Source organism: Phyllostomus hastatus, unplaced genomic scaffold (assembly GCF_019186645.2).
Source record: "Phyllostomus hastatus isolate PE091 unplaced genomic scaffold, TTU_PhHast_1.1 phas_contig_41, whole genome shotgun sequence".
NCBI classification, from domain to species: domain Eukaryota; kingdom Metazoa; phylum Chordata; class Mammalia; order Chiroptera; family Phyllostomidae; genus Phyllostomus; species Phyllostomus hastatus.
In genome coordinates, this window is record NW_025333876.1 from 876035 (window position 1) to 891696 (window position 15662).

At 46.8% G+C, this 15662-nt stretch overlaps 1 protein-coding gene across 1 annotated transcript in view; it reads left to right on the plus strand.

Moving 5' to 3' along the window:
- ATP8A2 (ATPase phospholipid transporting 8A2) overlaps window positions 1–14757 on the plus strand; it is a 568312-nt gene extending 553555 nt beyond the window's left edge. Inside the window, exons 36-37 of the mRNA XM_045844948.1 lie at window positions 5856–5947; window positions 12382–14757. Of these exons, the coding sequence (XP_045700904.1) occupies window positions 5856–5947; window positions 12382–12479 (190 nt within the window). The 3' untranslated portion in view covers window positions 12480–14757. The remainder of the gene's footprint in view (window positions 1–5855; window positions 5948–12381) is intronic.
- The last annotated feature ends 905 nt before the right edge of the window (window positions 14758–15662 follow it).

Here is a 15662-nt window from a genome sequence, read left to right on the forward strand (position 1 = left end):
CACTCCTCCATTGTACCACTCTGGAACCTCTTACACGCTCCACTATGCATTCAGCAAGTGCCCTGTGATGTTGTGATATGTGTCTGTGCGGCAAGTCAGCTTGGAGACTGAGGGCTTCCTAAGGGCGGAGACTGTGTCTTAGGCGCCTTTGTCTCAAGCACTGGATCTCACATACCCATAGGTGAGCATGAACACTGAATGAGAAGTCAGGTTTGTAAAAGTGGGTTGCATGTGAACTGGCCATTAAAGAAAAAGGAGAATAATTTGCTGCCATCTAATAGAAGAGAATTAGTGACAGGCTCCTCGGCCCAGGGTACAACTCTTATCTACTGGAATGTTTGGGTGGAAAACCTATTTTGTTTTGTTTTATTCTTGTTATTGTCCCTCTCATTACAGGGTGGGGCAAAAGTATGTTTGTATTGAAAATAAAAGTAAGTTTGTATAGAAAAATAATACAATAATTAATAACAAGAACAAACTCTGTGTTTTGCATACTCACAACTGTAGACCTACTTTTGCCCCTCACTGTATATGTGTCTATCACTAAGGTAAAGATTTTGATCCTACACAGGCCTAGGTAGTTCTGGAATATACATGAGCCCAAAAGGTTCTCACTTTCTGATGTTCAGATTATGATTAGCATGGTAAGTTACCAATTGAGGCTGTGACATCTCATTTTCTGGGGATCTTTAAAAATAGACTAGAATTTCCACACTCTGACAGGTTGGTAGATGTTTGACCTTACCTGAAGGACAGGGAAGGTTGGACGAGCTTTTCTGAGGAACTTGCCACATTCCTCAGAAATTTTTGAGGAACTCAAAAATTATTTTAAAATTAATGCTGGACTACCTTTACATTTTAAAGCTGGAGGCTTTAAAAAAATAATACAGAGGAATTTAACTTGGCTGCTATTGGGGAAGTCAGTCTGTCTAAGCTCAGTGCCCAGCATTGTGGAGAGATGCAAAGACAGTGCCAGGATCAAATGTAAAGTTTACATTTTACATTTAAAATGTAAAGGTAGTCCAGCATTAATTTTAAAATAATTTTTGAAAAATACCTGTTTGTTTTTGGATTTGTTGAAGTGTCAGCTGTGATTCTTACCAGCTGTAATTACTGACGAGATTTTAAAACAGATTGGCAGTCATCTGCCATATTCTCCACGCTCCCACGCTTTGGCCGTTAAACGTGTGCTGTTTTTGCAGGAACAGCCTCCTAAAAAACTGTGGACATAAGAGCTTATTATTTCCCAACACAGGCTTCTTGACTCTCTGCTCCTTCTTAACACCGCTCAGTATTTGGGGTGGGGGCACACCACCTCCTCACATCAGCTCCCAAGCACAGCCTGGCGTGGGGACTTATGTGAGACTGAGTTTCATCATCACTACTGGGGAGGCACCAATTGTACATGACCCTCTGGGGAATTTTTGTTTACATGCACCTTTCATGTCTGCAGGTGCCAGTCAGCATACCTGCGAAGCTAGGAGAGGGAAAAACTCAAAGAGAGCCCTTCAACTCTAACATCCCTCCCCCACGGGAGAGACCAGCCCACAGGTCAGGTGAGGGGAGGGAGTGGACCTTAATTCAGGATGCTGTCCCCCTCCTTTTCATTTTTTAATCGAACTTTCTTTTTTAAAAACAGTGGTAAATTCACATTCACATACATAAAATTTACTATTGTAGTGCATGATTCAGTGGCATTTAGCACACTCACAGTGCTGTGGAACCATCACCACTGTCTAGTCCTAGAACACAGCTCATCTCCCCGACAGGAAACCGCGTGTGCTTGAAGCAGTCTCTCCCCTTCCCCTCCCCACACCCCACTTGGCAGCCCCTGACAACCTCTATTCTTCTTCCTGTCTCCGCATTTATATGGACATTTATATACACATTAATAGGACATTTATATGAGATGTCCTAGTTTGGACATCTCATATGAATGGCATCATGCAACACATGGCCCGTTTGCTTTGGCTTCTCTCATGTAGCGCAGTGTTTTCAAGGCTCACCCATGTGTAGCACACATCAGTACTTCACTCCTTCTCATGGCTGCGCATTTTGTTTTCTACTGATAGACATTTAGGTTGTGTCCCTCTTTTGGCTATCTGAATGCTGCTTCAGATGTCAGTGTGCTAGTATCACTTTGGGTCTGTTTATAATTCTTTTGGGTGTATGCCTGGGCATGGAATTTCTGGCTGACACAGTAACTCCATGCAGACCTTACTGAAGAACAGTGGCTGCACCCCTTTACAGCCCCTCCAGTAATGTGCTAGGATTCCAATTACTCTATACCCACCCAATATTTGTTATGTTCTGCTTTTGTTTCTTTTTTATTATAGCCATCCTAGTAGATGTTAAATGCTATCTCTTTGATTTGCATTTTCTGAATGACTGACGAGCAAAATATAAAAACAAACCTGCACGTAGTCATGCTAAGTGTTGTAATGAAACTGTACAATACTAAAGCCAAAGAGAATTATAAAAGTGTCCAGAAGACAGATTAACATGTCCTCTACCAGCGTAGACAATACAAAGTAAACAAGGGAGGAGAAAGGAAGGAGCAAAGCAAAAGTATGATAAACTGGGAGCATAAACTAAGTGATTCCACTTAGATATATTTTAAAACATAATTATTTACTAATGTGAATTCATATACATTTATATAGAACAAAAGTGTGAAATATGAACAAATGATGATTCCTAACTTTATTATAGCAGAAGAGAGAAGAATGCAATCAGAAGGGAGTTTAAGGGGACTTTATATTTGATATTTCATTATTTTGTTAAAATCTGAAGTAATTCTGCCCTGGTAGCTCAGTTGGTTAGAACATTGTTCTGATATGCCAGGGTTGCAAGTGCAATCCCTGGTCAGAACACATCCAAGAATCACCCAATGAATGTACAAGTAAGTGGAACAACAACAAATCAATGTCTCTCTCTCTCTCTTTCTCTCTCTCTCTTCCCCCCTCTCCCTCTCCTTTTATCTCTCAAATCAATCAATAAAAAATAATAATAATCCGAAGTAGCTCTCCCAGCCAGGCCCACCCCTGCCATTTGCAGGGCTTGGTGTGCCAACGGAGAGCAAACACCACATCTAAGTATGTGCAAGTTATAAATTAACCACAGGTACCTGTGCACCTTGATGAATATATCCTCATAAAGATGGCAGTGCTTGCTGAGTCCCAGATTCTTTGAAGGTCTGAGCCAGAAAGTGGTGACACGAGGAAGAGCTAGCTGTCTTGTGCATTTCACCCTCCCTCATCAATCCCAGCTCTGTCCTGCACTGGGCAGGGGCGTGTGCACACACATGGGGACATCTCAGTCCATACATCTAATGCAGGAAACCACTCCCGGGGCCCCTTACATAGGCCTAGGAGTGTGCACACTGGCTATAAGACCTACTTTTAGGAGAATGGAGCTAGCAGAGGTCAGGTTAGCCGTGGATGCCAGTTTGGAGGTCATTGAGCAGGGACTTCCAGGGTCCTAAATACCTGGGGTTGGGAGACAGGCATGGGCTCTGGGTAGACCAGTCCACTTGGCCCCATGGACCCCTCACCACAAGGGAGTTGGGCTGCAGGATAGATAGAGAGGGTCCCTCTGAAGCATGGGGCCTAAGGGTTGTGATGTCATTTGCTAAAGCCAAGTGGGTAGTGCACATTCACTGTACTGGTTTCTGACTGTTTCTGTGTGTTTGGAATATTTTCTTATTAAAAAAATAAAAGGAGACAGAAAAGCATACACCATTCCATGAGGGAATTAGGAATGTTTGTCTAGCGTAGAGGCAGGGGCAAGAGCATTGCCAGCAAAGTGCTCTCTGACCTTTTGCTTCAAAATGACTGTCTGTTTCCTCACCTGCCCAGTGAGAGCGCGAGACGTGGGATTTCAAAGGCACCTCCCACTAACGTGGTTCTGTGAAGTCTCAGAAGCCCCATCACTAGGAGGAGCCCCTGGGCCTGAAATGTTGGGGGGACCAGGGATGGCCAGGGCAGAGGAAGGGCCTGGTGGCAGAGCCTAGCCCCACATCTGTCCCCTAGGTTTCTGGGAAGACAGTGCTGTGTCAACCAGGAAGGCTGGGAAGGGTGCCCCAGAAACCTGCAGTCCGGCCCTTGGAGAGCAGTTCTGTACACAGTGCCTTCCAGGGTCAGACAGGAAGGCTGGCCCATTGGGGTGTTCCCGAAGTCCTGATGCCAGCCATCATAGGATGTTGCTGGTGGTCAGGCAACAGCGGCCACACAGAGGGACTTCATACTCACAGCCCACCCCACCCCCATTCATCTGCTCAGCCCCGCAGTCCAGGGCAGTTGCTCAGCAGGGCCTGGTGAGATCGATTTGCCTGGGAAGGGGGTTGGGGGGAAGACATGAGAGGGAAGGGAAGACAGCATGAGGGACAGCAAAAGTGGTTTATCTCATAAGCCATCAGAGCTTCGCCCAGCTCAGCCAGCTCAGGCTCCGCCTTAATTGGTGATACAGCAAACATTGTCCTTTCAACCAGGAGAACCAGAAAGTGCTGTCTTCTGGAAACCCAAGCATGAAATGAGCTTTAGCTCATGGAACTGTTGAGAATACCCAGGGTCCTGCTCCTCTTTCAAAGGACCTTGGGGGAGTCGTGAAATAGACTGTGGCCAGGGAGTGGGGGGAGGTGCTTTGGATCCCAAGCAACTGCAGCTCCTTAAACAACCCTCAAGTGCCCACAAACGGCAGATTGTGGGGTGTATTTGCTGCCATTAACATACCACAGACTGGGGTTGCTTACAGAAAAGAAAGTTATTGTCTCATGGTTCTGGAGACTATAAGCCCAAGATCAAGGTGTCGTCAGGGCTGGTTCCTCCTGAGACCTTTCTCCTTAGCTTGTAGATGTCCGTCTTTTTCATTGTCTTCACATGCTCATTCTCTGCGTGTGTCTGCATCCCGGTCCCCTTTCCTCGTGAGGACACCAGTCATACTGGATTCGGGCCTATCCTAATGACCTCATTTTAATGCAATCGCCTCTTTAAAGATCCTGTCTTTTGATACACAGTCACATTCTGTGGTATGGGAGTTGGGACTTGAATACATGAATGTGGATGGGAGGGACACAGCTCACTCTGTGACGGAGGGCACTGGCAGACTCCTGTACACCAGAAGTCTGTCTGGGAGCAAGCAGAGGGGCATCCTGATGGCAAGAAATCAAAGCGCTTTGTCCACCCGGACAATTTTCAAGCACGCACTGCAGTGTATAGGAATGAAGACAGCTGTCCTCCAGGGTAGCTCCATATCTGTTCACAGCTGTGGCAACCTGGGAGGAAATAATTTCAGGAGAGGCAGGAAGAGCTCCTAATCCTCGTGTTTTCAAAGAAAACTCACCTTGATTTTTATTGTGGTTCAGAACAAACATCGGGTTCTGTGGAGAGAAGCCTGGCTCTCGCTGGGGTCCTGAGGCACCTGGGCGAGGCTCCGGCCCTAGTACTGGTTACTGGCTTGAGGAAAGGCGGCTGCAGGTGGGGTTGAGGCTTTTAAGACATTTACCACAGAAACAGATCACTCCTTCAAAAGTGTTCTGGGAAGCCAAGGATTTGCCTGGTATGAAAGGGCACTTGTAGTGCACTTCCATTAAGAGGAAGGCAGAGTTCAGAGGCGTTGTGTACAGGACGGGCTGAACACAGAGCGCCTTTTAGAAGCGAGAGCCATGCCCTCCAAGTGTCAAGATAGCATCTACAGTCAACAGTGGGCCGGCTTGCGAAACTGGAGATTTTTCTTGACGTGGGGAAGGAAGCTTTTTCTCCCTGTCTGTTTTATTTTACAACCTGAAATCATGCAGCAAGTACCTTTGAGACGTGTCCTTGTGAGTTAGAGACTGACCTCATTTGATTTACCTGCAGGATGAATGAGCGGGACCGCTTGTTAAAGAGGCTCAGCAGGAAGACGCCCCCCACTCTCTTCCGCGGGAGTTCCCTCCAGCAGTGTGTTCCACGTAAGTAGTCACGCCAGCCCACTCAGGCTGCGAGACCCGGCCCACGCAGGGGCACAGGCAGCTTAATGAAGGCCTGGATGTTGTTAATGGGGATGGAGACAGCTGCCAAGCTGGAGCCCCACGTTTGGAAGGGAAATGCGTGTGTTTGGCCTGAGGCAAGTACAGCTCAACTAAGGGTAGTTCCTTGGGACCCAATCAAATGCCTGAATGACAAAATCCTTAAACTTAAAATCCTGATGTGGTTAAGATCCTCTGTCAGCCTCCCAATAGCATTTTTCCTAAGGTTGAAGTGATATTGCTTTTAAATTGTTTCCCCAAAGAGAGCAACATGCAGGGTTTTATTTAATATTAGTATATTAATTAAAACAATGCCAATCACTGGTTAAAAAAAAATCTCTGTACTTTTCTCAGGAAGGCTGCCGAGTGTCTAGCACCAGTGTCCCCACTCTGAACGCTAAAGCCCCAGCCTGGTTTCTGCTGAGGGCGCCTGACCTGAGCAGGGGGTCTGGGGATGCACCAGAACCCAGAGGAGCAGGGAAGGGAGGCCATGAAAGGCAGATGGGGTGCTGGCACTCATGGAGGATGCCGGGGGCTTACTTGAGCAATCCACCCATTCAGCTCCCAGCTGAGGGGTGTCATTAGAAGGGCAAGTTCAATTCATGCCAGGGCCTGTAGGCCCATCGGCCCCTGCCTCCCTGAACCCCACCTCCCTCTCCAGCCCACCCTCCCTCTCTTACACATGCACACGTCATCTCTTCAGCCCTTGCCCCCATTCCTGCTTCCCTTTCTATCCCCGAGGAGGTGAGAAAGAAACAACTGGTAGACCAAGAACAGTTTAGAGAAAATAATCATTGTACCATAGGACATAGGGTATTCAAGGACCTATCTCAAGTTTAATTGAGCTCCACCTATCAGCAGATCTTTGCAGACTTTCTGAATGGAGAGAAAGGGAAAGGGGTGGGATAGTATCCCTCTCAGTAATCCACTTCCTCTCCTCCCTTACCCACTGGAACAGCAACAGGAGAGAAAGGGGACTGAGGCCACCTGCACGTGGGGCCTCACCTGCTGGGTTTGTCCTTTAACGCTCCATGGCCCCTGGAGGTGGGTGGTGTCAGCCTCAAGAGCACCTGGCAGAGGCTCAGGTCAGTACGGTAACTGGCCCAGCGTGGCCCAGCAATCAGGATCACAGTTGCGGTGTTTCTGATCTGAGAGACAGGTCAAGTCAGGAGGCCTGCTGGGGAAGACCGAGGAGTGAGGGGTGGGAGGCCAGCCTCTGGGGCTGAGCTGCCCGGCCCCCTGCCCTGGCCTGCCACCTTTTTGTGATCTTAGGCAAGTTAACCTCTCTGTTCCCACGTTTGTACAATGGAGATGATATCAGAACTCACTTGGAGTTGTTGGGAGGATTAAGTGAGATCGTAAAGAGCCTAGAATAATGCCTGACAATGCAGAGTCCAATAAATGTTAGGTATTAACTATATATTTTTTCTGCCAATTGTTGAGTCACTTTGGATAACTTACATATTTCTCTAAATTTTTATTTTATCCTCTGGGGGCAAAGGGGAATTATAATAATAATAAGCTCCCTTAGTCCAGGCGAGGCTTCACGATGATGTACATACCAGACTCTAAGAAAACGCACACTGGTTTCTAAACTACCCCTTCATGCTGGGGAGCCATACCTCTCCTCCAATGCGTGTCTCAGAGTCACCGCAGGAGGAACATGCGCAAGGCGTTGTGTGTGCAGTTGACCTTGACCAAGGAAGGCATTAGGGGCGCTGACCCCAGTTGAAAATCCATGTGTATCTTTTGGCTCCCCCAAAACTTATAGCCTATTGTTGACCAGAAGCCTTAGTGGTAGCATAAACAGTTGATTAGCACATATTTTATATGTTCTATGTATTAGATGCTGTAGTCTTAGACAAAGTAAACTAGAGAAAAGAAAATAGTATTAACAAAGTCATAAAGAAGAGAAAATGCATTTACAGTACTTATTGAAAAACTTACACATAAATGGACCCACATGGTTCGAACCTATGTCATTCAAGAGTCGACGGTGTAGATCAAAGACCAAGTGGGAGAGATGTACAAAGTCCTAAAATGACGACTAAACATTTTGCTTAAATCACAACATTTTGAAGGACAAAAAAATTCTAATGAACAAGTACAAGAAACCAAAAAGCTTCTAAAATCATACTACATTTTAAAAACACCCAGAAATGGGTAGTAGAAACGCAGCTGATAACAGACTGTCCCCGTCATGAGCAACTAGAGAAGACAGCTCATCGAGCAGCTCGAACTGCTCCTGGTGTGGGAGAAGTCCCTCAAGGAGGCTCTGGGCCCCGACGTCCTGCTGGGCCTGTCCTTCAGCTGTTGTGGGCCTCAGCCTTCCCAGAAAACTGGAAAAATACTCCAGTCTTGGAAGTGCTTTTAGTTTCTTATGAACACCAACATGGTACGTGTAAGGGAGGTCAGAGTGCCCTACATAGTCTAATGCCCTGGTCATCCCGTGGTATTCCCATTTCTTCTCTGTTAGGAATATTTTTCCAGACAGGAAATGGCCACTTTCATTAAGATGTTTAGAGAGCTCAGATTCAAAAGAATACTACTTAAAGGGAGTTTTATTCCATAATAATTGGGCGGGGTGGGGGGAGAATGACATGATTCTATAGACATCACCAAATGTTCTACCAGGACTAGTCAAAATAACTAAGAAATGCACCTACCCCTTCATCTCCTTTCGCCTACCCCATTTTGTCCCCAGATTCTGGCTGTGGCTGAGGACTTAGGAGGCAGGCTCGTTAGAAGGCCAGCCAGGGAGAATTCAAGCTGAGTGCTTTCTCCAGGCCCCATCAGTACTTTGTGGCCGTCAGGACTTCCTGAAAGATGAGTGGAAGTGGGAAATGCTAAGAGCCAGAAGTTTCCTCTGTGAGCCCCCTGTTTGGATAGCAGTGGCAGTTAAACATTCATCAGGCAGAAGCTGGTGAACTGATGCTGTGTCTTTGACTGGCTGGAGGGTGCAGGCCCCACTCGGGGCTCACAAATGCTATTGTGCCACTGAAACATCTTCCGTTACCACTCTAACCCCCACCAGGATATTTTATGTGGGCCAGGGACGTACCTGCACCCCTAGGGTAATGCTATCGGGCCATCCTTTTATTCTTGAATTACAAAGTCCGCTTTCATTCTCAGTTGAGGTTCAGAAAGTCCCAGTATATAACATTTTGGAAACATAATGGCAGATACAACACATGGGAACTGGCAGAGAATCAACTTGGCAGTGACCTTTAGGTGCTCTGCTTGCCCTGAGGCAAGAGATTCACTGTTGGACCAGGAGCCTCTCTCTGCCGTCTCTGCTGCTGGAGAGTGAGTGGCTGAGTGGTCCCACCAGAAGGCCCCGTGCCGGCGAGGCAGATAGAAGCTGAGGGTGCCATCCCGCTATAAGCAGAAGAAACCACTGTAGCTGGTTTCCTGATAGGCACAGGCAGATAGGAATGAAAGACAGAATAAATAAAAGGGAATGGACAACTCCAAATGCTAAAATGCCTTTCCCAAAAGGACACTGAAACAATGCTTTATTGAATATTTGGAGAAAACATTGCCACTCTTTCACCACCACTCACTGCCCGCTGTAAAACCATCGAAAAGAGCAAACAGTGTTCTATTACCGGACATTTGGCCCGAGACAGGTTGCCTTTTTGCGCTTTCATGGCATAGGCGAAAGACTCGCTGCTGTGGCCGCTAATGTAAGATTCTTGACCTTTACAGGCACAAGCAAAATACTACTGTGCTTTCAAATTGTTGGGGTTTCAGGAGCTGGAAGACAAACTGAAAAATGAATGTTTTCTTTTTACAGTCCAGGCTTTGTTTTTTGTTGTTTTATTGCTGAAAAGTTTCAAGTTACTAGAAGACTTCCAAACATGAAATCTTGCAGCGCGTTATGTGGGGATGGGCTGGGCATTGTGGCGTGTTGTTTGCCTCACATGACACCGGATCGGTGTGAAGACCGTGTGTTGACAGGAGGAGGAGAGGTGGAAGGGACAGGTTGGGCTTGAACCCCAGATGGAGATAAGATATTACCCAAGGAAAAGCATTTCGTCTAAACCACCCATTATCTATTCCTTTATCTGAACAAGCTTGGTTTCTCTCAAGCGTAACATCATCTTATAGTTTGTGGTTCTTGGTGTCTCTCTAAGCTAAGAGTTGGAAGCATTCATGAAATTTCAAATGCCTGTCTGTTTGTTTAGGCAGACATTTAAGATGTCCCAGTTCAAGTCTGTCTTGCCAGATTTGATGATTATTTGCCTAATTTTCTTGAAACAAAATAAGAAAGGCTCTCTCTTAGTTTGTGACTGAGTCTTTTTTATATTAGCGCACTTGTGCTGGGACAGGCTGGCAGCCCGGCACCCGGAGGGAGGGGTCAGCAAGGGGAAGGGAGGGGGCAGGAGAGGAGCCACCCCTCCGAGCCAGGCATCATGGAGGATTCCTTGGACCTGTTCATCTTGGATCAAACAACTCTGAAGAATCTACAGCTATCAGGGAAACAGGATCGGAGGAGTGTTTCTTCTTCAGATTCTGTGTGGCCTCTAAGGCAATGAGACTGAAAGCAAAGCTTCCTTGCGTGGAAATCCATCATGAGGAAGTTCAAGTGTGCTGGGCCCAGGGCCCAGATGAGCCTGCAGCCCCCTCTCCAGGCTTGCTTCTGCCTTTCTGCTCCAGACATGCCTGCTCAGTGCCCAGCTAGGTGGGGCTCACAATGGTCTGGGGGTGGCTGCCTTCCCTGGCTACCATGCAGGGTGGGATTTTGGGGTTTGTGGGTTTGATTCCTATAGCAATGTAGTTATTGAGCAGACAAGAGCCCCTTGTGGAAGATTACTCTTGGTTCTGGGTCAGGCTGGCTGGCTCATTCTGCCTTCATACAACGCCCCTCCACCTCGCACCCCCCACTGCTCAGCCATGTCCTCAGTTGGCCCCAGCCCACCTCTGGAGACCAGCTCTGGCCTCCTGGGTGGCCCTTCGGAGCCCGTGGGTTTTCTCAGGAGGCTGAAAGGCATGTTCTCCAGAAGGACTGGGAAGCCAGCCCAGGGACGGGAGCTCTGAGTTTACAGGCATCCACAGAGTGAGAAGTGACCTGACACTCTTCTGAATTTTCTCCTCCATCCCCTCAAAGACTCTTACACACTGTTATTGTATGTCTTTATCCTCCAGAGACTCTTCTTTTTAAGTCAGAGGTCTGAGTCAAATAATTAACAGTCCAGGAGATGATACATGGGCAGAATTTCTGATTTATTTTTCTCCTTTAAAGACTATGACTGTTAACTAGCAGCTCTCAATTAGTCACAAGTATGCACAGGCAGAGTCACCACTCCCAGCCTTTTCACTGTGTTGTCTTTGGTCAGAATGCCTCATCCAGGGGGCTTAGCCAATAGAGAGGGAGTCAGGTGAGTGTCCCTTCTGTGGGAAGAACCAGTTAGGAAGGAAAGCCCCACTTTGAGCTCCCTGAAGCAAAACCTTTTCCAGAACTGGTGATGCAGGATAATGTGGGCCTTACAGAAACACTGCCTGGGTCTGGCTCCAAATTATGCCACTCACTAGGTCTGGGACCTTGGGCAGATCATGAAATCACCCCGTGCCTCAGTTTTCCCATCTGTTAAATGGGCAATATACTAGCACCTATCTCATAGGGCTGTTGAGGGGAATAAATGAGGCATTTGTGCACAGTACATAGGACAGTACCTGATACACACAGCATTTAATAATCATTGGCTGTTACTATTACTACTACTACTACTGCAACTGGTTGTAAGAACCAGTTTTCTTGTGGCCACAGGGCCAACCACTGAATTCCTCTTGATTTTATGTTGTGATCTTCTTTGTTTACACAAAAATTAACCCACAGTAATTTCTTACTACCAGCCCAAATCAGCCCAGTTTGAAAACAGGAACTCTCCAAGCGTCACGTGCCCTTTGCCATCTTTCACTACTAGCATGTGCATGTTTTTCCCAGCATGTTTACAGCTTCATAAATTACCCAGCTGGCCTGCAGCTTCAGGCACATTGGGACATTTCCGGAGCAGAACAACTTGATTGGTGGTGGGAAAGTGCAGACATGGACCAGTGACCCACTGTTTATGCTTCCCAGGCTGAAGTCAGCTACAGCCCCCTAAGTGAGAGGCCACCCCTCAGAGCCATTCCCATCCCAGCATCAGCAGCCAGAACCCCTGGGACCCACCGAGCTATGTCCTGCCATCACACCCACCCTGTCCATGCTCCCTGGCTGGGTCACAGGCTTCCCATCTCAGGCCTCCACCGGCCCAGTGCTGATGAGGCTGATGTGTGGAAGTTCAGACACAGGCTCCCCCAAAACAGCTTCTTCCAAACCTAGTGCACTCCCCTAATTCTGTTCTTAACCACGTCCTCCTCTGTGCTTCTTTCAGATGGGTACGCCTTCTCTCAAGAAGAGCATGGAGCTGTCACTCAGGAAGAAATTGTTCGTGCTTATGACACCACTAAAAAGAAATCGAGTGAAAAATAAGAGTTGCATTATCCTGATTGATGCTAGGAAGGAGATGCGATTTATTGCGCCCATTGTGAACGTGTGTCTTTGTCAGAAGAGACTGGTGTCAGCAGCCAAAACACGGGGAAACACATTTCTGTGGCCTTAGCCAACCAGTTTGTTAGTTATCTATTCCCGCACAAACCTGGGGTATGTACCACGGAGGAAGCCATTTCTCCCTCCCAATTTGTCTGCAGTGCTTGGCCTAACCTTTGTTTACCTTGTTATGAAGCGTTCAACTGTGCTCTGTGAAGTGTGAAATTAAAAACATTATGTTACACTGATATTTAAACATCAGTACAAGTTGTTCTGGGAGCAAAGATAAAAGAGTTTCATGTTGCGTGAGAAACCCACCTTGTGACAGGGAGCCAGGACACCCTTGTTTCCTGTTTCGTTACCTCACAGATTGAAGTCCACGGGGCAGCATGTAAACTTCACTTTAGGCAAGTTGCTGTCTTGCTTTGTTTTCTCTTTTGTTTGTATGAAATTGGCATAAACTTCTTGATTGCAATGAAATCACAAATATGTGTATCTGGGGGGGAAACCTGAGAATGTCGAGTTGAATCCCTTCGCCACACTCCCAGTGAGGCAAACCATCAATGTCCAACAGCATCTCCTGTACCTTCCTAGGTGCCTTCCAGCCCAGCCCTCCCATTCACCCAAGTTCCTCATCCCAGACATGCATGGCTGGCCACCCACTCAGTGCATGGCCGCTGGTGGGCACCAGTCCAAGTCCACACTCTTTCTACCACAGATCCAGATACATATGCAAGAAATCCCTTCTCCCACCACCCTTTCCTGCACATATTCTAAATGTTTATCTGCCTCTTTGTGGTGAAGGAAGGCTGTGGGTCAGGGTGGTGGGGGAGACCTGCTCTGGTCCAGCTCTCAGTATCACTTCCCAGCTTCTAGACCACTGGACCCCTGGCATGCACATAACTTTGAACCCACACTTGTCTTCTTGGGAATTGAGGACACATTTTGGATTTTCGCCATTGGAAAATGAATGAATTTAGAGCACGTCTCCCCAGCAAAGGAACACACCTGTTACTCTGTAGTTCTAGAACCAGAAAGGATGTGCAAACCCAGATGAGAGAGTGAGGGCCTCCGGGTGTGGGGAAGGAGGATGACTGCAGAAGGAGGAAGCGCAAACCAAGGACACAGACACAGGGAGGAGGACTTAGGAGACATTTCCCACTGAATCTGAGTGGAAACTCTGAAATCAAGCCCTGAAGCCCAGACAATTGTCCTGATCAGCCTAATGTGTCCAGAAGGTTAATCAGGATGTTGACAGGCAGTTTTAATTGCAACAAATTCAAAATATTTGAACACCCTTTTTTTATATCAACAGGTTTCCTTCCTTATTCAATCAGTGTTAGGTACAGGCACTGCTCACAGTAGGAACTATCCTGAGTGTAAAATGAGGAAGGGACATAATTGACTTTCCGAACTGCAGAGCCCCTTGTTCTAAATTTGGACAGAACCTCAATGCCTTCGGGCAGCAATGTGAGCACCTGGAGCCCTTAATAAACGACCAGCCTGGAGGCACGTTCTCTCCTCTCCGCTTTGGTTGCCAAACCAGATTTTTGGATGGCTTAACATAAATACTTCTGGGCAGCTGTTGCTGGTTACAGTGGCACAGCTCCTCTGGGAATGGCTGTGCTAAATTAGGAAACAGAACAATAGTGCACTTTGCCTCCTAGCCCTTTATTTTTAGAACATCTGCAGCTTAACAGGCATTGAAATAATTTAGAGTATGATTTGCATTGACTAAGAAAACTAATCCCTGACTTCCGTTCAAGATGGCAGTGTAGACAGACATGGCTCACTTCTTCACACAACCACATCAAAATTACAACTAAAATATAGAACAACCATCACTCAGAACCATCAGAAATTGAGTTGAATGGAATTCTGACAACTATGGAATTAAACAAACCACATCCATCCAGACTGAGCCAGTAAGCTGGTATCATATTTGAGACTTCATCAACCTGGCTAATACTACTTGACCCACCTTGGAGATCCCCAGAGACTCTGCCACACCCAACTTATGGCCCCACCCAACTTACAGGCCTACCCAAGCTGCTTTTCCATATGAATGGCTGGTCTTGGCTCATGCTTAACAACTTCCTGAGTCCTCTCAAACAAGCAACAGCTGGCTTCAGTGAGCCCTAGGTCCAGCATTAGCAGCAGTCAACCTAGATTTACAGCTTGGCTTTACCTGGGAATCTCCAAGTTCAGCACAAGTAGCAGCTATCACAGATTGCTTTGTATCTCAGGAAGGGTGGCCCCAGGCAAAACATAGATGGGAGCTGACCTTAGCCTGCACCACCCAGGAAACCCCAGGGCCAGTGCACCCAGTGGACAGCTACAGACAACATCAGAGCACCACCATCCTGCCCCTGCACAGCTGATCCTCCACTGAGGGCAGAGGTTGGTGGTCAGTGGTCACAGCTAATCCTTGCAGCTGATTGGCCTGGGTTAACCCCTCCCATTGACCTGCCAACAGCAACCAAGGCTCAATTACAAGAGGAGGATGTACTCAGCTCACATGTGGGGTGCACATTGAATACTCAGCTTGGTGAGAGGGGAGGCTGTGACACTGGACCCTGTAGGACACTTACTACATTAGGCCACTCAACCAACACAGGGAGTCATAGCAGCTCTACCTAATATATAGAAACAAACACAAAAAGGCTGCCAAAATGAGGAGACAAAGAATCGTGGCCCATATGAAAGAACAGATCAAAACTCCAGAAAAAGAGCTCCATGAAATGGAAATAAGCAATCTATCAGATGCAGAGTTCAAAACATTGCTTATAAGGATGCTCAAGGAACTTAATGAGGACCTCAACAGCTTAGAAAAGATCCACTCAGAAACAAAGGATTGACTAATTAAAATAAAGAACAATTTACAGGGAAACAACAGTAGAATGGATGAAACCTAGAATCAAATCACTGATTTGGAACATAAGGAAGCAAGAAATGACCAATCAGAACAAAAGGAATACAAAAGAATCCAAAAAAACAAGGATAGTATAAACAGCCTCTGGGATAACTTCAAGCATTCCAACATTTGCATCATAGGGGTGCCAGAAGGAGAAAATAAAGAGCAAAAAATTGAAAATCTATCTGAAAAAATAATGAAAGAAAACTTCC